At 38.1% G+C, this 23,586-nt stretch overlaps 1 protein-coding gene across 19 annotated transcripts in view; it reads right to left on the bottom strand.

The window, feature by feature from the left end:
* LOC136850589 (DNA-binding protein RFX2-like) overlaps positions 1-23,586 on the bottom strand; it is a 447,592-nt gene that overhangs the window by 154,834 nt on the left and 269,172 nt on the right. For all 19 annotated transcript variants that reach the window (XM_067124238.1, XM_067124244.1, XM_067124246.1 and 16 more), the window contains one exon: positions 12,275-12,400. In XM_067124238.1, coding sequence (XP_066980339.1) covers positions 12,275-12,400 — 126 coding nt within the window. The remainder of the gene's footprint in view (positions 1-12,274; positions 12,401-23,586) is intronic.

Raw genomic sequence — 23,586 nt, 5'->3', positions numbered from 1 at the left:
ACCACTTGATTACGTGAGCGCACTATTGCTGTTTTGTTCAGAACCAGCCTAAAAATGAAACCTCTTGGGGGAAGAAGTTTCCCAAGGACAGGAAGACTGCCACAGCCCTCCAAAGCGTTGATATGGAACTGCCGGAACATGACCGACTAAGTTCCATGTATTTCATTGGGCCAAAAATATCCACCCCACCCGCCCAGAGAGGTGACGGTGTGGAATACTGAGGCCGGAGGGGAAAGCTGGAGAGGAACTGACTTCGGTAAGCACTTGATAGTTGTGCAAGGCCGGAGGCCACTATTCAAACAGGAGGAATCAAGGAGACACGTCCCTGACTCCGCCATACCCTGGTTATAAACTCCAGCTTTGACTTCAGAAGGAGAACCATCACTGAAGCAAACTGGAGAGAACCCAAGACCTTTTCTTGGGCACGGCGAGAGGTATGCTTGAGTTGATGAAATGATAGGTCGCCCTTGCTATCTCTTTCCGCTTCCACTGGATTCACAACTACTGAAGGCTACCCTCCGGAATCAGGTGGGATTCCTTCCTGTTTACTTAGAAGCCCAGAGACTCAAAAAGATCATAGGACAAACAGCAGCTACCAAAAATCAGTTTTTCCTTCATTAAAACCTGTTTATTAACCCTCTCAAAAAGTAGAGGGAACTGAAATTCATTCGTTATTCTTCTTGCAATTAGAACAAATTATGAAGATAATGATACAATACCTATTTGATGATATGATGCAAAGTGAAAAGCAAAAGCATTGCAAAGGGCATTGGCTATTAATCTCCAAATAATACTGTACTATGAAAGAGTTACCTACTCTGGGTGATCTTAGAACACCCATCCATGGAGGAACTGAAGTCAGTGGAGTTTCTTTTGGGATGTCAAGACTGATTGATTGATCAATATAAGTAATATGGCATCACAATGACTATGGTCATCCACAAAAGTCGCAAAAAATTTTTCTTAAAACATTCACTTGTCCTCTAGACATCAGGAGCAGACAAAGTCACACAGTTTCTTTTTTTCATTTGCAGTCCCCTTTTGAGAAACATTTGATAGGAAGTTGTTTTCTTTCCTTTTTAATTCATTAAAAAGCTGTTAAAGGGGTTGTACTTATTTGTTTAGCTGAAAAATCATTACCCATTCCTTTGTCCTTTTAGAATCCATGCAGCATTAAAAATGTTAAGTCTTCTTCATTACCCACACCACTTTTTTCATTGATCTTCTGCTTCTATTCTTTCACTTCTGTCTTTTATGCCTCTCATACTATTCCACTTCATCTATATTCACAATATCAAGAAGCCCTTCCCTGACAACTTTCCCTGACAAAAGCATTCTTTGTATTTCTTTATCAACGCCAGCGAAGCTTATGAAGTCATTCATGGCTTCTAACATGCACTGACTGGTTTAGGTTTCAAATCATCCAATGCAGATTTTAAAAATGTTACTACATCTACAATGGTGAACGATTTCAAGACTGCAAGACATCTACACCAGGGCCCGACATCAAAGGTCACACACCAGGTGGGCGTGCTGGGTCTTCACTTCAGATTTTACCATGGTCAAGAAGCTTCTCCACATATTTCTTAACTTTTGGAGGAAGCCAAAATGATACAAAATGGTGGTGACCCATGCTTTCCTACTGTGCAGACTTCAAATTTGTAGATCACTCTTTAGTTTGTACTTGAGATTATGAAACTTGTTAGGACTGTGAACAATGGCAAGCTTAATCAAATGCCCTGTAGCAATGGCATATTGTGGCAGCATGAGTCTTTCCTTCCCTGCCTTGAATAATTTAGCTTGTTTGGCCCCATATTCAATTCTGCATCTTCCATAAAAATCCAGTTTCACCGCAGTTGAAAACTTGTTCAGGAAGATATTCTTTTCCTTCAATCACCTTAAACTCTCACAATATAGCAGCAACACCTTTATTGCTACTTTTATATTCTTTTAGGTTAGAGCCAACATGGAACCTATGAAACCAAGCTTTACTAAAAGTGAATGTCTAGGTTTATTCAGCCCACAGGGTCAATTGAAAAAAAATCATTGTAAAGGCAAGTGCTTTTCTGACACACCATGCTGCTGTCCGTCAGAATACTTTTTCTATTTGTGTGTTCTAGCCAACATCTCTAGGCATTTAAATCTTCACTGCAAGAGCAGAGGCACAAGCAAGGGCAGCACGAATCTGTCTATCTTTTTTAACATTCTGCTAATAAACAATTCCTTCTTTTTGTAAATTCTTGCACTTCAGAAATACACTTTTCCCCATATATAAAACATCAAGAATTTTATTTTCTCATCCTACGAACAAGATGTGAGAATGAGACAGACAGAAGAGTGGAAAAAAGCACAGGAGATGAACTGCGTGTCCTTGATAGTGTACTCTAAATTTGAAATCAATCTTTGCAAACTCCTGGATTTTTAAAATTTAATATTCTTTGTTCTTGTAGATTTATCCTCCAAAATAAGCTTGATATCCTGTATTAACATGAGAAAGGATGGTTCCATGCTTGTATCTGTGCAAAATATGACCTGCCAAAGATAACTCTGTAACACTGCCACATCCAAGAACAAGCTGGGGGCCAACATCCTGTGAGACAGCCAGAAGAGCAGTAAGATGATGGAGCAGAAGCCCATGCACTGACCCAAGTTTGAGTGTACCAACAACAAAGTCTGATGGGTGTGATGGTTTGTAATACTAAAATGAAGATGGCTGCTGAGACCCAACCCTTTAGCATCTGCAACTCTGACTGGTTCTAAAAAAAAAAAAAAAACTCATGGCAGAGCTTGGGAAAATTAAGAGGAAAGTACTGACACTTTTTAGAAGTACATGTTCTTAGAATTGGTCAACAAGCATGCAATAAACAGTTCCCAAACATAATGCCTACAAAACCGGGTAGCTTTAGCTAGCAAGTCAGAGAAAAAGTCACTTGGACAAAGTTTAGCAAGCAATGTGTGCTTATTCTGTGCTGTGCACATATGTGTCTGCTCTGATGTGCAAACTCAAGTAAACATTGACTGAACCCAGTGGTGTCTGGACATACTAGGCAACCATACTTATCTTCGTTAGATGACAAGTTTCCTGAGATCTGGAACATTTCATTAAAAGCCAGTTTCATGGCTCATTTCTTTCAAGATTGGTTTTTCAACCATTAACAAACTGAAGAGATTAGTATTCCTCAAGACTTGGTAAAGATTCTCCTGTTCTTTTACAATGCACCAGTGAATTCTACCAACAGCAAGCTAGATATGAAGAACCACCATATTAGTTACTATTTTTTACCTTTTATCATGACTGCCATCATTCACCTAGCAAATCAAGACATCATTAGTGGCAGTAAAGACAATACCAATAGGACTAGGTAGTGATGGTGGTGTACAAGTTTAAATAGGAGGAGACTGGCTTTGATACTTGTGGGAACAGACATTGCAAAACTTTGCTGCTATCCCTCTGGTTGATGATCTACAAATGAACATTAAGGAGGAGATTTTCTCTTTCTTTCTTTAAATCTTCAGCTCAAAACTCCTATGACAGAGTCAACAGGCTATACAGTACACCCAAGATGGCTCCAAAGGGAAATCAGCCTACAGACAGAGCCAAGCTGAAGGTGATAAATAATTAAATATGAAGAAAAAGAAAATAAAACCAATCCACCTGGATAAAGGAGAAAGCGGGAATCAATTCATTCCTCACTTAAACATCTGGAGATCAAAAGACTCTAAAACTGCACCAGTCATACTATTTCACATTTCAGTTTTAGCCAATATAAAACTACTAGTAGACTGACGAGTCTTATACAGTACCTGATACTGGAAACGGACATACTGTTTCCAGCAGCAGCCAGCTTAATGTTGCATTCAAAAACAGCTAGATTAGACAAAAAAAAAAAAAAAAAAAAAAAAGTGGATGTTTGTTGTTATAGTGCATTTTATGCTACAAACAAAGTATGAATTCACTTTACGTATAAGCCACATGGTAACACTGAGAGTTGGCAAAATAAAGTTAACTGGTAAAATGACTCTGTTTAAGAGTTTGAGATACGAGTCAGTGGCTGAGACCACACTGGAGAACAGTACAGTGGACCCCTACTTTTATGCACTTCACTTTTTCACCGTTCACTCTGTCGCGGATGTTTGTGGAACATATCTTTCAATTTTACGAAGGGAACTTTCACCAATTCACGAATTTTTTCATTGAGCAATATTCACTAATTACTGTATTTTCATTTTATTTTCATGACTAAATACATTTTTATGATAAAAATGATTTACTAATTTTCAAATATTAATGTAAACACAGCAAAATATCTATAAATTCTTAATACAAAGTAAATAAATCTTCTTTAATATACAGAGCGTTTGACCACTAACATGAAAAATTGAATGACAAAGTAACATCATGTTTATCTATAAAACTATACTGTAAAAAACAAATATAAATGCATAAAAAATCAATCTCTCTCTTATCTCAGAGAGAGAGAGAGAGAGAGAGAGAGAGAGAGAGAGAGAGAGAGAGAGAGAAACAAAACTAAATACTGTACTCATACTGAAAATATTTAATACACTAGTCACAGTATTTGTTTTTACCAATGTAAAAGGAATGACTTGAATACTACAAGAGAAAATGGCCATGCTTACTTATACAGGGGTAACTTGATTAGTGGTCAAAATTTCTGTAAGATAGATTTATTTAATTTGTATTAAAGATTTAACTTGTATTAAATATTTTATAGATACTTTGCTGTATTTACACTAATATTATTTGAAAATTAGTAAATCATTGTTATAAGCATTTTTGGAGTGTATATACTTAAGAGTAATAGTTGTATGGGGGTAATCTAAGATAACGTTGGGTGTTTTGGGGTGATGGTTTGGGCTGTATTTTTGTTTGAAATATTGAATTGTTTTAGTACGATAATTTAAGGTATATTTTTGTTTGGACTATTAAATTTGGCTGTGAACTATTAAAATATGCAGTTATAAGCATTTTAGTTCAAGGGGTACAGGGTATTTGGCAGTTATAAGCACTTACTATGCAAGCATTTTCAGAGTGAATTTTGTATTTCTGCAGATTTTGCATTTTCGTGATGGGTTCTGGAACCTATCCCCGCAAAAAAGTGGGGGAGCACTATACTCAAAACAAGGAAGAAGAAAACTGTTAAAACACTTAGGACATACTGTAATACCTACATCACAAAACATTCAAAAACATCTCCACAAGTTACCAACTTTTTGAGAATCAGACAAAGCAATATTACGTAAATGTTTCTTAAAAGTCAATTTCTTATCCAAAGTCATGCCTAAAATTTTAAAGGTCACTAAAATTTGAGGCTGTACCATTTGTAAATCAGGATGCAAAGGCAAAATTGTTCTGGGTCGACTAACTATCACACACTGAGTTTGAGAAGTGTTAAGCTTCATGCCCCAAAGCCTACTCTACTCAAGAATATGTGCTATATATCTCAATTCAAGGATTCTGTAACCACAAACCTAGGGCTAGAAGAAACAACACTTAGAAGAGTAGCATCATTATGCAATCAATTTATTCTTCAGACCCTGCCCCATATCACTAGTACAGAAAATAAATAGCAAAGGTCCAAGAACACAACCTTGACAAACACCTGAAATGACATTACTAAAGCTACTATACTGGCACCAGCACAGGCACTTTGGGTTCTGCCCATTAAGAATTCATTTAAAATTGTAATAAAAGAGTCATCAATTCATAATAATCTTAGCTTGTAGATAAAGCTTTATGATTCCCACAACCAAAGGCTGCAATAAAATTTAAACCAACCGTGTATGACACTGCATTCTCATCAAGAGCACTTAGCAAGACAGCAGATACTGACAAGAATGAATCATAAGTAGTAAGGGCTTCATAAAACCCAGACTGTAATGCTGATAGCAGGTTAATATCTTCATGTAACCTAAAAAGATGCTTAGAGCAGCTCCTCAAATACCTCAGATAAACCAGGGGTAACTGAAATCAGGCTTTATTCTGAGGGGTATGAGGACAGACTGTCCCTTAGGTAATATAGTGATGTTTCTCTTCCTCTAAACAGAAAGAAAACTTGCAAGTCCAGCTAACTCCAGAGAGTAGTACTGTAGTACTCTTGGGACAATGATATCACCTAGCTTCTAGTCAGACCCTATTAGGGCCTATGCCCCTGTAACTGTAAATCACCAAAAGCAAAGTTCACCTCTTGATCTGAAGGCAAAACCATGGCCTCACTGCACTCTTTGCTCTCAAAGACTTGAGCCAAAAGTTCTACCTTCTGTTCATGGCAATATGCAGCAACTCCGTCAGCTCTTACAAAGGGAGGCATGCTAGAATCAACTCCAGAAGTGATAACTTTGGGGTAGACCATCACTTATGGCATTGTTGAGCAAGACCTCTTTCACACCCTCATTGCAAGGCCACTCATAGACAATCTGAGCTCAACAGTGATTTTCCTGGACTTGAGATTGTACAGTAAAGCTTTAGGAAGGGCGAAGTTATAGTGAAGGAAGACAACACTTTGTGAAATGCTGGATTAGCACCCTGGGTGCTAGACCATGTCTGACCAAGAGAATGCAATCACAACTGCTGGTACCCAGGCACCACATGCCTGATATGCCCTGCTTTATCAACCCAAGGAAAGTACCTGACATCCTCATTAGCTTCATCAAACATCCTGACTATGACAAAGATTGGTTGTAGAATATCCAAGGATGACTACCATCAAGCAGCATGTGTTGATCATTTCATCCGAGTATGGTCTGTCATTTCTTTAGGGCTACCACCCCCGACAGTATCCAATCCCACCACCATCAGGACATTTGCTAGACACACCTACATTCAAAATACACCAAGTACATCATTTGCTTTGATGTTCTGCTCCTCTTGGGCAGTGCCAGCAGTCAGGCATCTTGTTGTGATTATGTATGCCACATGCATCTACAACCTACCTGCACCTTGAATGTCACTGCCAACACGGGTAATTTCCATGTGCAGAGGAACTATAAAGCCTCTTTTACTGCCACTACAGCAAATGGGAAAAATTCTACAGTAGTGCAGCTTTGTCTGATTTGGTATGTAGAGAGAGAGAGAGAGAGAGAGAGAGAGAGAGAGAGAGAGAGAGAGAGAGAGAGAGAGAGAGAGAGAGAGAGAGAGATTCCAAGCACCTAAATTTCCATTCCCTGTACATACTACTATATTTTTGTGTTTACAGTAGAGTATAATCTGGGTATGTTAAGTACTAAATAGACATACAGTAGTAAAGTACATGAGAGAGTGAGAGAGAGTGAGTGTGTGTTAGTATACCAAGTGTTTACTCTTGAATTTAGTACTCAATATATTTCCATATGACAAGTACACTGCATTCACTTGAATTTTTCTTAACTTTTTAGCAACTGATATTTGCAGTTTTACATATCCAATATCCCTCACTCAAAAAATCAAAGTAAAATTTGTATGAACAGTAATGTATGAATAACACTGGGGTAGAAAAAATGCAAATGTTATATGGCAAAATCCAGTTACACTATAACTCATCTATCATTACTGCTTTTTTTATGTTATGTACTTTTCAGTACAACTGCATACACATACAAGAAGTGAACATGTAATTTCCTTTCACTGCTGTGTATAACACTGTCGTTCATCATTACATTGGTTCTTTCGCAAGTGTTTGCGTAATCTCTATGCTACCTGCGCAACTGGTACAAATCTTTTGGTTTATATACTATACAGTTTCATAGCATCACTGCATGGAGGAATGTCAACATTCTGCAATACTTGGTGCTTTGTTCATGGGTTTTATTGGTTTACGTTACTGTAAGCATATGACAGTCTATAGTCAGGAAAAATTGGGATCAGGCGTACGTTTCCAAAAACATAAACAAAAGCAGTGACCCATATGTGTGTCGTAATACTGACTATAATCATCCAAGGTTCATGTAACATGACAAATTACCTAAAGACATTTATCCAGAAACAGCTCTATAATACAGGCAGTCCTTGGTTATCAGCGGGGTTCCATTCTGGGGGTGTGATGATAACCGAAAATCGCCGCAAACCAAAAATCGGCGATTTCCGGCACTTTTTCGGCAATTTTCAGTGCCCGAAAAGTGCCTATTTTCAGCGCCGAAAATTGCTGATTTTCGTCGCTAGACAAGCACCATAAAACCGGATCGCCATTAACCGGGGACTGCCTGTACTGAGGAAAACTGTCTAGCATTTAAAAGGAAGTCAATCAAATGAAAAAATATTTTGTAGGAAATAACTTGGGATACAAAAAAAAACCTCATTAATTATATGGTAGAATACATTTTGATGGAGTACTCATCAGTCACATCATCTCTCTCTCTCTCTCTCTCTCTCTCTCTCTCTCTCTCTCTCTCTCTCTCTCTCTCTCTCTCTCTCTCTCTCTCCACTTACGTTTGACTGACAAAATCAGTTTACCATAAGGTACCTAATTCACAGCTTAACAGAGACACACAAGACTTTTCAAGAACATGCCAATACCACTCTCTCTTCATCTGGTTTTGGGTATGAACATTACTGAGTGAATATGATACCACTTCCACACAATGAGAGAGAGAGAGAGAGAGAGAGAATGTCTAAAGGAATTTTTATGTTTACTTATATTTGATATTTTCATAAAAATCTCATAAAATATCATAAAATATTACTACAATTCACACCAATCTTTCCCTTCATTGTTCTTTATCAATTAGTCTTAATTCTCCCCTTTCTTTCATTTAATCCAAGATGGAAGGAGTCTACTTAGATATGTGTGTGTGTCTCATCCACCTTCATTTATTTTATTCAATAATGGTTACCCATTAAAAATTTATTCAATAATGGTTACCCATTAAAAATTCAAAACTACAAAGTATAAAAACCGAAGTTCACAACTAATACAGTAATCATGCCAAAGAAAATAAAAGTAAAAACACTGGGCTTTAAGTGCAAGTTCAACAAATGGATCACTGACTCCGAGGGATGTGCTTTTAATATATCAAGTATAAGTGCATGCCTCTCCTGATCTTACAAGAAATTTGGAGAGGGTTGAGTATGTGAGCAAGATAACGAAGTAGATAAGCAGAAAAACCAGAGATGAAAAATCCAGCTGCAGTAGCAACGATAATAATATATACGACACTGGTAAAGGTTTAGAAGAGGGGATAGTGAAAACAGCACACTGTACCGTAAGCAATCCCAAAAACCTGAGGAAAAAAATATTACAATGGAGAGGTAAAAATAATAGTTTCCAGTAACAAAAAGAAGAAAAGCATCTAAGGAAAAGGAAAAGGTATTAGACTAAGTAACAACTTTGCATTGTTACAACAGTAAGGTAAATCTAATTGGGAACTCAACAGACACTGGCTAACAAAATAAGAAAATATGAATGTTAGTTATTGCACCTTATGAAAAGTCAAAGGCATTAATGAAAAAATAAAAAAGTACATATGTAAAAATAAAAAAGTACTGTTATCAACAGCAAGTATGTATTTGCCACCAGGCTTTGTAAAATTTAAGTCAATAATGTGCAAAGTTGTTAAGCTCTGACGTGAATAATACTCAGGTCTTTATAGATAACCTCAGGTCTTTATAGATAACCTTCCGTCTCCTCAAGCCCAAGATATGACTTAAAAGTGGGAACCTACAAAATTCAATCTCAAGTTTCCTAATGGAAACTAATGAAGCCTCAGAGAGAGAGAAAAAAAAAAAATTCCTTGAATTATTATCTTTTAATGATCAACCTACTGGAAATAACATGGAATTATTTACAGCACTGATGACAACTGAAAGCCCTAAAACAGTTGGAATGAAAAAATTTTGGATTCACACTAACACTAGAGATTCTAAAATATGTTGATTTACAACGATACAAATTTTTTTTGAAAGACAAATTAGGGAGAAGAGAGAGGATTTGTATTACTATAGATTAAGGAATACAGTATTTGAATTCAGCTGATTGTAGATCATAGACAGAACATGAAATACTGGAAAATGTGATAAACGTTGTCCATAGGTCTCCCCCATCAGGTAACAGAAAAATATGAACATTTCTACGGAAGACTAAGCAATTTCATTAGAAATATGTTATGCATCCTCACTTGGGACTTCACCTTGTTAGTAAATTGGAAAGTAAGGACTGCACATGCAATGGTAAGCATTTACGACTCTGCCACCAAGGAATATCTAAAGAATGTGTAGACAAACCAAAAAAGAAAAATACAATAATACCTTACTATACATTACTATAACCAACAGAGAATGACACATCATAACTTCTAATTTCCTTGGCATCATCCTGTATTTCTCAAGTTCCCACATGCTCTGAATGTTTTTGAAATAAATAAAAAGAAATCAACATACATAACAGAGCATCACCATAGAACCAATTCACTGCTATTGATTTAGATGGTCATATTAAAAAATTTCCAGGAACTGTAAAGCACTTCTTAAACATCAGAAGATGGTAAACAGAGTTCAGAAGGGTTTGAACCCTGACTGCAACAATGTGGAAGTATGGAGAGTCTAAAACTGCAGATGCAACAGTACTTACACCCTGAGAAACTAAATGCCTGTTGGAACCCATTATGGGGTGAGGCATTCAATTGACTTCAAGGACTTCCCCACTACTGATGAAGCCAAGACCTTGAGTGCTGCAAGGCAAATTAGTCAGGAAGGCTTCCTGACATGAATGACTGAGGATGATATAAAGAAACAAATAAAGGAACATAAACAATAATAATGTAGAATGAAAAGCAAAGCCACTAGTTTGGACATGAAATTTTTGGCTTGGACATGAAATTTTCAAGTTTTTCAACTGTTACAATGGTTAAAAGAGCTGATCTTAAATAGTATCCTTCAATGGAAAAAAAGCACCCTATCACCCAAGGGATAATACAACCACTTTTTCAATGAAGCAAAGAAAAGAAACAATTTCCTATCACAATTCTTTCCACTAAAGTGTTTACAGCTGTGAACCCACACTACCAATTATGCTCAAAAAGCCTCAGACCTCAACGTTCTCAGCTCCTGACATTGGAAAGGATCCTTCAAGATAAGCAGATCCTCAGTCCTGAGCCTCCTTAGATACCATCAATTAGCCTTCTTCAAAGGTGTCAATTTTTGTAATCAGATCCCAATTCCCAGATGAAGACAACACTTTGGACCTCTTGTCAGAATGTTCATGTTTGCCTTATATATCACCACATACCTAAGGTGCCAAAACATCTCATCATCCCACCACACTGGAACTGCAGGCACCATTCAGCAATTATCTTTGCCTTTGTCAATCATCAACATCATCACAAAAAAATTAATACAAGAACAGGATTTTGGTGATTGTTAGCACAAAGAGAGAGAGAGAGAGAGAGAGAGAGAGAGAGAGAGAGAGAGAGAGAGAGAGAGAGAGAGAGAGAGAGATATATTTCCAATTATTATTCTGCTCTGCATTTAATTCTCTCCTTTGGGTCCTTCATATACATATATGAAAGAATTTGTAAGACCTGAATCAAAGAAAATATTAGGACAATGTAGTTACTGTTGGGGTTATGACAGTTGTTTAAGTACTGAACATGTAAAGCATTTGTTGTCATCATATATTCCTTGAACAAAACAGTATATCAACTGCATTAACAATGCATTTACATTACTTTAAGTACAGATTTATACTATAAATAATAAAAATGGAAATGATCTACAAGATGTACTGCAAGTATCAGGAGGAATATAGGTCATGTATACATGTGGGAACAAACCATAGTGCATTTTACATAAAGAATTTTAATCTAAGCAATTCCTGGTTTATGCGGGGGCCTTAGAGCCAGACCTTCATGTTAAGTTGATGACACACTGTATTAGCATGAGAAAGAATCACTGATAGTGCAAAGACAAAAGCGAAGAAAGGTACATTTGTTTTTTCTTTGCATACTCAAGATAGGAAGGCTGCTGATAGGCTGACACAAAAATTCTAAAGAACCTATATAATTATGAGGAGAGAAACAAATACTGTAAGATCTTTGAAATTCAGGAGCCAAATATTCTCGTGCAGTTTTGCCAGCAATGTGCAAAATATTTACTCAACTTCAATACTGTACATGAAAGACAACTACAGTACTTATTATATCCTTAAGGCATATACTTCCTATTCTTTCTTAAACAAACCATGCTACTAACAATAAAATCTAATGATTTCCTTCATCAGCAAAACAACTGTCACTCAATCAAACCAATCAACAGGGCATATATTAATTATTTTATTTGCATACTTACAGTCTGTGGGGAGGCTCGAGTTGTACTTAAGAGAGGATGAGCTTCTCCATCTACACCTGGCTGAATAACATATGGGCTACCACCTGAAGTTAGAATCTGCCCACTCACTGGACTATTTGCGACCTCCTGCAAAGCAATTATTCATACATGAATTTTATAAAATCCAAAAATCTTTAAACATTTGATGATTAATACATACTGTTAAAAAATATCAGTTTTTTAATCTAATACCTAGTTTTAGCGTCAAGTCATAATATTCAGTGATCCATTGTAAAATATGCAACCACAGTAACAATAATCTCATGTGAGAAAGTATCACCAAATAAACCTTTTACAAATATTAAGATTATATCTTTATATGTACAGTACAGTACTGTGCACCATAATTCTATCAAAACATTATATGGAGCTCTGGTGAAAAAAAATTGAATATTTCTCAAAGCCTTGCAAAATCTAAGATATTTGTCCACCTCTAAGAGTTCATAACAACAGCGAGTTCTGAGCAGTGCAATGTAGGTTGTACAAAAAGGTTCTTGGAAAGCTCTTTCAGCCTCTGACAATAAAGTTAATAACCATTTTGTTTTCATCCAATCCCTTTACTGTTTTCCCAAACAACTGAACAATTACAACTTTTTCTTTATTCAGTTTTAACTTTACATGTAAAACCTAACCATTTGGTGATATTGTAAATAAGCACAACCTAAAATATAATTTAGGTTATGCTTTGAACTTCTTACAAGACTTAGAGAGTTGGGTGATAGGCATCCCCACTCAGAATTAAGTTGCTGACGCAGGTGAGTGCAAATGACCCTCAGTGTTGAACCTAACCATGATATACTGATGTTTCTTTCACTGATTAACCCTTAAGGGATGGGCAAAATATAAATTAAGCACACCCCCAGAATGGGCAGACTTTAAGGTTGGCCAATTTAAGAAAAAAAAAAACACTTCAATGGAAAGAGGAAGATATGCAAATGCACATCGTGTAAAAAAAAAAATCCCCAAAACTTTTCTGTACCTTCCACATGGAGTTGAAAGAGAATGTATACAATCCTCTCTTCCAAGACACTCATAAAAATATGCTAATTTTACAAAGTTATACATGTTTTTTCTAATAATTTATTTGTTTTATTTTGTAAACTTATAATTACAGCTCACACATCATTGTAAAATTATAATTACAGCTCACACAATATCATTTGTAAAATTATAATTACAGCTCACACAATATCATAACAGATAAGGACTAAAATCAGTAATAAATTCTGAGCATATTTATTGTAAAATATTTATGACATTTACTGAGATGGGGAGATTCAGTAGCTCTTTGTGATGTATAAAAAGGATTTTGACAAAGGAAAACTCTATTTCTGGAGAGGGGCCCGTGTCACCCGGTGAAATAGTCCATTCAGCACTTATTTCTAGGTAATTCCGTTGCTAGATACCAGAGAAAGCTAAATGAAATGCTGGAGTTACTACCCCCAGAGCGAGCTCCACTAGATGGAGTCGTGTATGGAAAAGGGTGAACTACAAAAACACGGAACCTTATCCTATAGAGATTCCCAATGTCAAAAGTCCCAACGAGAGAAGTGCTGATACAAGCCCATGCACTACTCGCGGACTGTATATAAGGCAACACTAGCCGCATTCCATGTTAGCACCCACCTCACTAGAATGAAGTTTATCAAGGGAGGGAGAGAATGAAAAACAGGGGTGGATCACCGGGTGACACGGGCCCCTCTCCAGAAATAGATTTTTCCTTTGTCAAAATCCTTTTTCTGGATCGGAGTCCCGTGTCACCCGGTGAAATAATAACAGAGAAATAAACATCATTCTTATGCTATTAAAGACTTAAATAGAAACGTTGAAATCTAGGAGAATTCTACCCTGAACATTAGTAAGGTCCTCATGTAAGTTCATGTAATGAAAATATTTTTTCATTACATGAACTTAGAGGACCTTACTAATGTTCAGGTAGAATTCTCCAGATTTCAACGTTTCTATTTAAGTCTTTAATAGCATAAGAATGATGTTTATTTCTCTGTTATTATTTCACCGGCTGACACGGGACCCGATCCAGAAAAAGGATTTTGACAAAGAAAAATCTATTTCTGGAGAGGGGCCCGTGTCACCCGGGTGATCCACCCCTGTTTTTCATTCTCTCCTCCCTTGATAAACTTCATTCTAGTGAGGTGGGTGCTAACATGGAATGCGGCTAGTGTTGCCTTGTATACAGTCCGCGAGTAGTGCATGGGCTTGTATCGGCACCTCTCTCGTTGGGACTTTTGACATTGGGAATCTCTATAGGATAAGTTCTCAGGGAGACGATGTGTCCAGCCCCTAGCTGAGGGCTCACTTATGGATCCCGCCAGACAGATGCCATGCCCGTTCTGACAGTCTGGTAAAACCCGGATAAGAGGATACCAGACCGGAAGGGAAGAAATGCCCTTCCACCAACCTCCGTGTGCCCACACCTCCGACAGGAGGGTGCCTTCATGCTGGGAAGCATAAAGGGAAGGCGCCAAGATTCCCAGACTGGAGGGGAAAAAGAGGTGGAGGTGTCCGAATGATAGAATTCGAACGGAGCAGGACCTAACAGGTGATCCATTGACAATGAGTCTTGAGATTAATCTCTTGGGATTTAAGCTCCTGGGAAAGGGAAGGCACGAACCATGAGGTAGATAGTTAGTTTAATAGGTTGACAATGACCCTCAAATCGAGCTCCTTATAAGGAGACCCGTAAAAGAGTTTTCAACAAAGGAAGGAGGGGGTAACCGCCTTGCTTTGCTTGGGCCGTGTCCCTTTCCAGAAGACGAGGCCAAACTCAGTAGATGGCACCGGATTAGAGATCCGAGACGCTCCTCGAGGGGCCCCGGAGCGGGTCTTCTTGGTTTAAAAAGGGTCTTCTTTTGTCTTTTTTTACTGACTTCACCTTAGGGACGGTAGACCAGGAACCGTCGAAAAGGGATGAGAAGTTAACGAATCCCCTAAAGGAAAAGTTTGCCTCACCTAATTCCGAGCTAAGCGGAAAAGGTTTGCCTCAATTATTCCCGCACCTACTTATCGCTCCGGGACGATGTTCACAGGTCCGAGAACGAGACAGAAGGCCGCAACGCGTCTTGGAAAACTCTCCGTAAACAATTAACTTGAAGCGAAGAGTTACGAGACTTGCGGCCGCCTCCAGGAGGGGAAAAATTAGGACCCCAGACACCGGAGGAACAACTATTAATAAGTTATATAAGACGGAGTTTGGCGAAGGAAAAACCGATTGGTGTATATGAAACCTACCAATTTACCGAGAATCTCGCCCGGAAACGGAGTTTGACGGAGGAAATCGATAGGCGTATATGAAACCTACTGATCCACCGAGAATCTCGCCCGGAGAGAGCCCAAACACCGAAAGATTAACTATTAATAAGCCACAAGAGGCGGAGAACCGACAGGTTTATATGAAACCTACCAAATTAACGAGAATCCCGCCCGGAGACGGAGTTTGGCGGAGTGAAATTGATAGGCGTATATGTGAAACCTACCGATTTATCGCCGAAAGAGCGACTATTAATAAGCCACATGAGGCGGAGCTTGACGGAGGTAAAACTGACAGGTATATATGAAACCTACGGATTCATCAGGTAGCCTGCTCGGGAGAGCATAGCGCATAACGCAATCTGCCGGGTGCCAAAGGACTAATAATAAGCCAAAGGAGGCGTTTGGGGAGATAAAACCGACTGGTGTAAATAAAACCTACGGATTCATCAAGTAGCCTGCTCGGAGAGAGCATAGCGTACTTTACAACCTTCCGAGTCAAGAATAAGTCACATGAGGCGGAGTTTGGCGGAGACGAAACCGACAGGTATATATAAAACCTACGGGTTCATCAAGAAATCTGCTCGGGGAGAGCATAGCGTACTTCATAACCTTCCGTGCCAAACTATAAATCCAAAACAGACTGCGCACCGGAATGGGAACTATAGACTCCGTGACCGCTGGTTGTTGCAGGATAGCGGAGCATTCCTGCACTTGACAAAACCAGCCGAAAACGTATGAGAAAAGGGCATGCTGGAACGGATGCCGGAGCAGAGTACCGTAGCAGCCACTAGCCTAGTCAGACCAGGAAAACCCCCGGAGAAAATCGGAGAGAAAACCGGGCTAACAGGACAAAACTCATAGACATAAAAACAGTCAACGGAACATTCCGAAGCGATCATGTTTGAACAAAATGTGGGAAGGTTATGAACTGTTCGGAAGTGGGCGCACTCCAAGCCAAGAGAGGAAAACCCCCGGAGGAGGATATCCTGAACGAAGTGATAGCGGTGGGGGGGGAATACACGCTGACCGCTAAACACTAAAACCGCCGTATCAGAAAGCAAGGAGAGCGCCCAACAAGATAACGAAACACCGAACAGGTAGTAGCAAAAAGGAGGGGGAACGCCGAAAGTAAATAAAGCAGGAGACAGTTAGGTGGAAAACGCTAACTGGCCTCGTATGAGATCCCAACAGTGAGGTGCGAACATGTAGGAAGCACCACGAAGGGAAATAGTCGACGTAAAAGGAAGGGGGAATGATAGGCCAGGAGGTTGGTAACCCAAAGCAGCGACCAGGGGTGGGACAGCACTCCCCGGGCGCCCAGAGATTCTCATAGATCCCCTCGCTATGTAAGCTGTGTTGCACGACAAGAGCGAGAGAAAAAGAGAGGAAGGGCAAAACCTCTACGACCAGGAGAGCAATGAAAGATAAAAGGAGTGTGAACAGGAGTGGGGAGAGCACTCCCGGTCACCTCCAGGTCCAGGTGGAGTGCCAACTCAGACACACCAAGGGACAATCAATCAATGCAGAGAGGAGGGGATGTAGGCTACAACATAAAATAAGGATAAATTGCTCTCAAGCCTTGGAAAGTTAACAAACTTTGAAAACAAACCAAGGGGAGAGAGAGAGCAAAGGATAAAAGGGAGAGAAGGGGACTCTCAAACCACAAAATAACATATATATAGTCGGTAAAGGAAGTGTGAACAGGAGTGGGGAGAGCACTCCCGGTCACCATTGGTAAGCAACCCAAAGAAGGATTGAACTAGGATAGGCTACGCAGGTAAACCCTCGCTATTCCAGCTTAACTTATTAGGAACATTAGCCTAAGCGAGAAGCGAAACAGGGAGAGGGTGGACGTGGCAATATATCCAAGCCAAAACCAAACAAAGGGAAGCACCAGACATAAAACACACATGTACAGAACGAGATCACCGACATGAAACTCATACGTACAGATCGAGATCGTCTCTCCTAACGATTTTTCCCGAAGGGAAAAAGTGTTACAGCCAACCCCTAGGCTAACCTAACTGAGGCCATGTAAAGGAAGGAAGCCTAGGAGAGGGGTAAAGGCTAACCAATAACTCAAAAAAAAAAAAATCATAATAAAACAAAAATTGTCTATAAGGTACATGTAGGAGGATAGGCAGGCCCAACACAACATGGACGTGAAGGGACATGACCGACCTCCAGTTAAATGAGAGTACCCCAAAATTAACAAAATTCAAAAGCATCCAAGCACAAGGTCAAAAATTAAATGTATCAATGAAAATCATGTTCCCATACACTTAGAGAAGTGAGTCTAAAACAAGGCAAAATAAAGCCAAAATAAGAAGCGAATAGGCCCGAGGGGGAACCACGTAGCCTAAACAGCAAGACAGCACTTGACCAGGAAGGGAACACAAAATTCACAAAATAAACAAAATAATAAAAACAAAGTAAAAACAAAGTAAAAACCGTAACAGTACCAATGAAAATAAGATCCCCAAAGGCTAAGAGAAGTGAGTGACAAAAATAAAACATAATGAGGCCATGATAATAAGCGAATGGGCTCGAGGGGGAAGCTCGTAGCCTAAACGCTCAACAACACTTCTCGTAATGAATCCACGATAAAAAGCGAATGGGCCCGAGGGGGTAGCTCGTAGCCTAAACGCTAAACATCACTCTCGTAATGAAGCCATGATAAAAGGCGAATGGGCCTGAGTGGGTAGCTTGTAGCCTAAACGCTAAACATCACTCCCGTAATAAAAATCACTCTCGTAATGAAGCCATGATAAAAAGCGAATGGGCCCGAGGGGGTAGCTCGTAGCCTAAACGCTAAACAACACTTCTCGTAGTAAATGGGTACAGAACAAACATAAAATTAATCAAATCCACTAAAGTTAGGGATCATTAATGGTAAAATATCCCAAATAAAAAGGGATACAAATAAAAAAAAAAAAAAAAAAAACACAAAACAAACATGCCGACCCAAGACCAAGAGAGGTCAAGAGACGACGTGAGAGGAGATCGAGACGGGCGTTATAAATCCCTTTAATTATTAAACTAAAGGAAAATAAGGAGCCTCAATCGCCTAAAAAACAACAAAACACTGGTACTCAAGTAATTGAAGAAGAACCTTGCAAGGATGCCATAAAAAATCCAAAATAGAGCACAAAATAAGGATCACAACGAAATTACGTGTGAACGAAAAAACGTGCTAAAATGGAATGCGGCTAGTGTTGCCTTGTATACAGTCCGCGAGTAGTGCATGGGCTTGTATCGGCACCTCTCTCGTTGGGACTTTTGACATTGGGAATCTCTATATGATAAGGTTCCGTGTTTTTGTAGTTCACCCTTTTCCATACACGACTCCATCTAGTGGAGCTCGCTCTGGGGGTAGTAACTCCAGCATTTCATTTAGCTTTCTCTGGTATCTAGCAACGGAATTACCTAGAAATAAGTGCTGAATGGACTATTTCACCGGGTAACACGGGACCCCGATCCAGAAATCTTTTTTCTAATATTTCTTTGCACTTTACTTCGCAAAATTACAATTACAGTATAGGTGAACTACTAACATAAAAGATAAGAACTAAAACCAGCAGCAATCCCTGGTTATATTTATGAGCAAATAAATAAAAAGACGTCCTGGCGCTGCAGAGAGGCAGTACGTTCCCCCATGAAATCTCAAGACATAATGATCGATATCTCTCTCATGCTGAGCTATTACAGTTGCAGTAAGTCATTTATAGTGCACTGAAGTGATATGAACATTTTCCCTGCTAAATTCATCCAAACCGAATGGTGCGCAGTATTAATACTCATAAAAGGTAATCGGCATTCGCTCAAAACCTTTTATAGTTCTTCATATGATAATGCTCATCCAGTAAGGGTGACTGATTATAGATTTTAGGCCTTAGGACCAAGTGCTGGAACCTATCAGGGTTATTCAATGCCTCTGAATTTACAATTGCCTTAAGGGACTTGTGGCTTTAAATTTTTCTCCAAAATATGTACAATAAATAAATACAAATATCAAAATTATAATTGTTAAAAACTGACTTTATGTGTATGGTCCATAAGATTATCTACATCTATGTTGTCATTTAAAATTTTGGAAATATCCTTACACCTATAGTAATCCCTCAATTATCCAGATCTTCCTTACCTAGAACTCAACATTATCCAATACAACCAGACCAGGGTCCAAGGAATACATAATAATATATAAAATTTTCAAAAATTTTAAAAACTGCTCTCCGATGGCTGGCAATACTGCGCAGCCAAAGGAAAATTTTGATAACACTACTTTCACTTAACCCTTAAACGCCAAGCCTTTATTTACAAAAGTGTCTGCCATATGCCGACGGCGTTTGAGAGTTAGCGCCGAAGCAGAAAGAAAGTTTTTCAAAAAATCACAGCATGCTTAGTTTTTAAGATTAAGAGTTCATTTTTGGCTCCTTTTTTTCTCATTGCTTGAAGTTTAGTATGCAACCATCAGAAATGAAAAAAAAATCATTATCATATATAAATATTGGAATATATGAGTGCAAAAAAAAAAATTTCATAATTGTAACAAATCGCGCTGTGAGCAAAACGGTTAAAGTTAATGAATTATTTTTTTTCGTTGTATTGTACACTAAATTGCGATGATGTTGGTATATAACAAATTGTAAAACGATCAAAGCAACACGGAGAAAATATTATCACAAAATGATGCATGAATTCATAACGCACTGACGTAAAAAGTTTTTTTTCAAAAATTCACCATAAGTCGAAATACTCTGCTAGAGACTTCCCGCTTGTTGCAAAATGAAGGTAAATGATTGAATATTACTAGAATGTAACAGTTTTAGCTTACAATTGCATTTTTCGACCATTTCGGTCGAGTCAAAGTTGACCGAAGGTTGAAATTTTGGCACTCATCGTGATTTATATGAAAATATTTCAAAACTGATGAAAGCTACAACCATGAGTTATTAATTGTTGTATTCTACATGAAATTGCACACATTTTCATATATAAAACGTTATGTAACGGCTAATATAAAACTGTGCAAAAATTATGACAAAGTGACTAAAGAATTTCTGAGATTTTCAGCAGAGTTAGCGTGCGTGGATGTAAGGAAAAAGTTTTTTCAAAAATTTGCCATAAATCGAAATATTGTGCTAGAGACTTCTCGTTTGCTGCAAAATGAAGGTATATGATTGAATATTACTAGAATGTAACAGTTTTAGCTTACAATTGCATTTTTCGACCATTTCGGTCGAGTCAAAGTTGACCGAAGGTTGAAATTTTGGCACTTATCGTGATTTATATGAAAATATTTCAAAATTGATAAAAGCTACAACCATGAGTTATTTTCTTTGTATTCTACATGAAATTGTGCACATTTTCATATATAAAACTTTATGGAACGGCTAATATAAAACGATGCAAAAATTACGACAAAGTGACTAAAGAAATTCTGAGATTTTCAGCAGAGTTAGCGTGTGCGGACATAAGGAAAAAGTTTTTTCAAAAATTCACCATAAATCGAAATATTGTGCTAGAGACTTCTCGCTTGTTGCAAAATGAAGGTAAATGATTGAATATTACTAGAATGTAACAGTTTTAGCTTACAATTGCATTTTTCGACCATTTCGGTTGAGTCAAAGTTGACCGAAGGGTGAAATTTTGGCACTTACCTTGATTTATATGAAAATATTTCAAAACTGATGAAAGCTACAACCATGAGTTATTTTTTGTTGTATTCTACATGAAATTGCACACATTTTTATATATAAAACGTTATGTAACGGCTAATATAAAACTGTGCAAAAATTATGACAAAGTGATTACAGAATTTCTGAGATTTTCAGCAGAGTTAGCGTGCGTGGATGTAAGGAAAAAGTTTTTTCAAAAATTCGCCATAAATCGAAATATTGTGCTAGAGACTTCTCGTTTGCTGCAAAATGAAGGTAAATGATTGAATATTACTAGAATGTAACAGTTTTAGCTTACAATTGCATTTTTCGACCATTTCGGTTGAGTCAAAGTTGACCGAAGGTTGAAATTTTGGCACTTATCGTGATTTATATGAAAATATGTCAAAATTGATAAAAGCTACAACCATGAGTTATTTTTAGTTGTATTCTAAATGAAATTGCACACATTTTCATATATAAAACTTTATGTAACGGCTAATACAAAACTGTGCAAAAATTACGACAAAGTGACTAAAGAATTTCTGAGATTGTAAGAGCCTGACGCCGTCTCTTCCAAACACGTGTGTGTTCTTGTGTTCGTCGTCCATCGGAGTGGCAAGACGTTTGGCGTCTTCACAAACAGAAACATACACACAGTTTGATACAAAAGTTTCGTTGGAACATTATGAGTACATGATTAGAATGCTTGCATGGCAATGCAAGTAATGGTGATTGTACATACATGAAGACAACAATGGTTAGGTAGAAACAGACGGAAACATTGTATGGTTGAATTTAGAGAAAGGAAACGAGACGCTCTTGTCGTCTTGTCCACTCCGATGGACGACGAACAGACACGTGTTTGGAAGAGACGGCGTCAGGCTCTTACAAGATTTTCAGCAGAGTTAGTGCGGATGTAAGGAAAAAGGTTTTTGAAAAATTCACCATAAATCAAAATATTGTGCTAGAGACTTCTCGTTTGTTGCAAAATGAGGGTAAATGATTGAATATTACTAGAATGTAAGAGTTTTGGATTACAATTGCATTTTTTTACTATTTCGGTCGAGCCAAAGTTGACTGAAGGTTGAAATTTTGGCACTTATTGTGATTTATATGAAAATATGTCAAAATTGATAAAAGCTACAACCATGCGTTATTTTTTGTTGTATTCTACATGAAATTGCACACATTTTCATATATAAAACTTTATGTAACGGCTAATACAAAACTGTGCAAAAATACGACAAAGTGACTAAAGAATTTCTGAGACTTTCAGCAGAGTTAACGTGTCTGGATGTAAGGAAAAAGTTTTTTTTAAAAATTCACCATAAATCGAAATATTGTGCTAGAGTCTTCTCGTTGTTGCAAAATGAAGGTAAATGATTGAATATTACCAGCATGTAAGAGTTTTAGCTTACAATTGTACACATTTTCATATATAAAACTTTATGTAAACGCTAATAGAGAATGGTGCAAAAATTACGACAAAGTGACTAAAGAATTTCTGAGATTTTCAGCAGAGTTAGCTGATGCTTTCTTTTGGGATACAAAAGAAATTCGCGCATGCACAGTTGGGTCACGCTTGTAAACAAAACAACAGCGTGATCCGTGAACTCCCAGCGTCCCTCAAGGCGCGTGATCTAAAATTTTTCGCAAACGAGGCCTATAAGTATTTTTCCGCAAATAATTAAAAAAGCTTTTTTGTAGTCAACATATTTTACGTCCACTTGGCACCCCACAGACAATTTTTGTCGATGTAAAATACGTCCAGTCGGCGTTAAAGGGTTAAATATAGACCAAGAAAGGGTTTGGGGGTGGGGGAGGCCTAGAAAGGTTTCCTTGTTGAGGGGGTCAGATAGCTGGGTGCCATGGGAGAGGAGGGACAGTAAGGCTGTGTAGAGGAAAGTGGGTGGAATAGGGAAGCAGTTTCCCTGGCTGGGAGGGCTAGGGGTGTTGGATGGGTAGAAAGGGGTAGAAAGATGTCTGACTTTGCAAGAGCTTCCTAGTTTCTCTTTATGTTTATGCTTTATCCAATTTTGTTTAAAGGATATGTAAAGTACCGTACAACACTGTACTATGCTGTAACAAAGCAATAAAAGGAAAACTAGATACAGGAGAGAGAGAGAGAGAGAGAGAGAGAGAGAGAGAGAGAGAGAGAGAGAGAGAGAGAGAGAGAGAGAGAGAGAGAGAGAGAAACTGAGGTATCGCTTACATTGAAGACTATAACACACACCCTCCACTTTTCCTTATTTTTATTTTACACTATTCTCACTGATATTTGTACTGTTTTCTCTAATGTTTGAATATTTACAGCCCAAAAGATAAACGCAACTTTGTGCA

The sequence above is a fragment of the Macrobrachium rosenbergii genome, chromosome 22, assembly GCF_040412425.1.
Source record: "Macrobrachium rosenbergii isolate ZJJX-2024 chromosome 22, ASM4041242v1, whole genome shotgun sequence".
In the NCBI taxonomy this organism is placed as follows: domain Eukaryota; kingdom Metazoa; phylum Arthropoda; class Malacostraca; order Decapoda; family Palaemonidae; genus Macrobrachium; species Macrobrachium rosenbergii.
The sequence above is the reverse complement of the archived record's forward strand: the minus strand, read 5'-3'. Positions and strand labels throughout refer to the sequence as shown.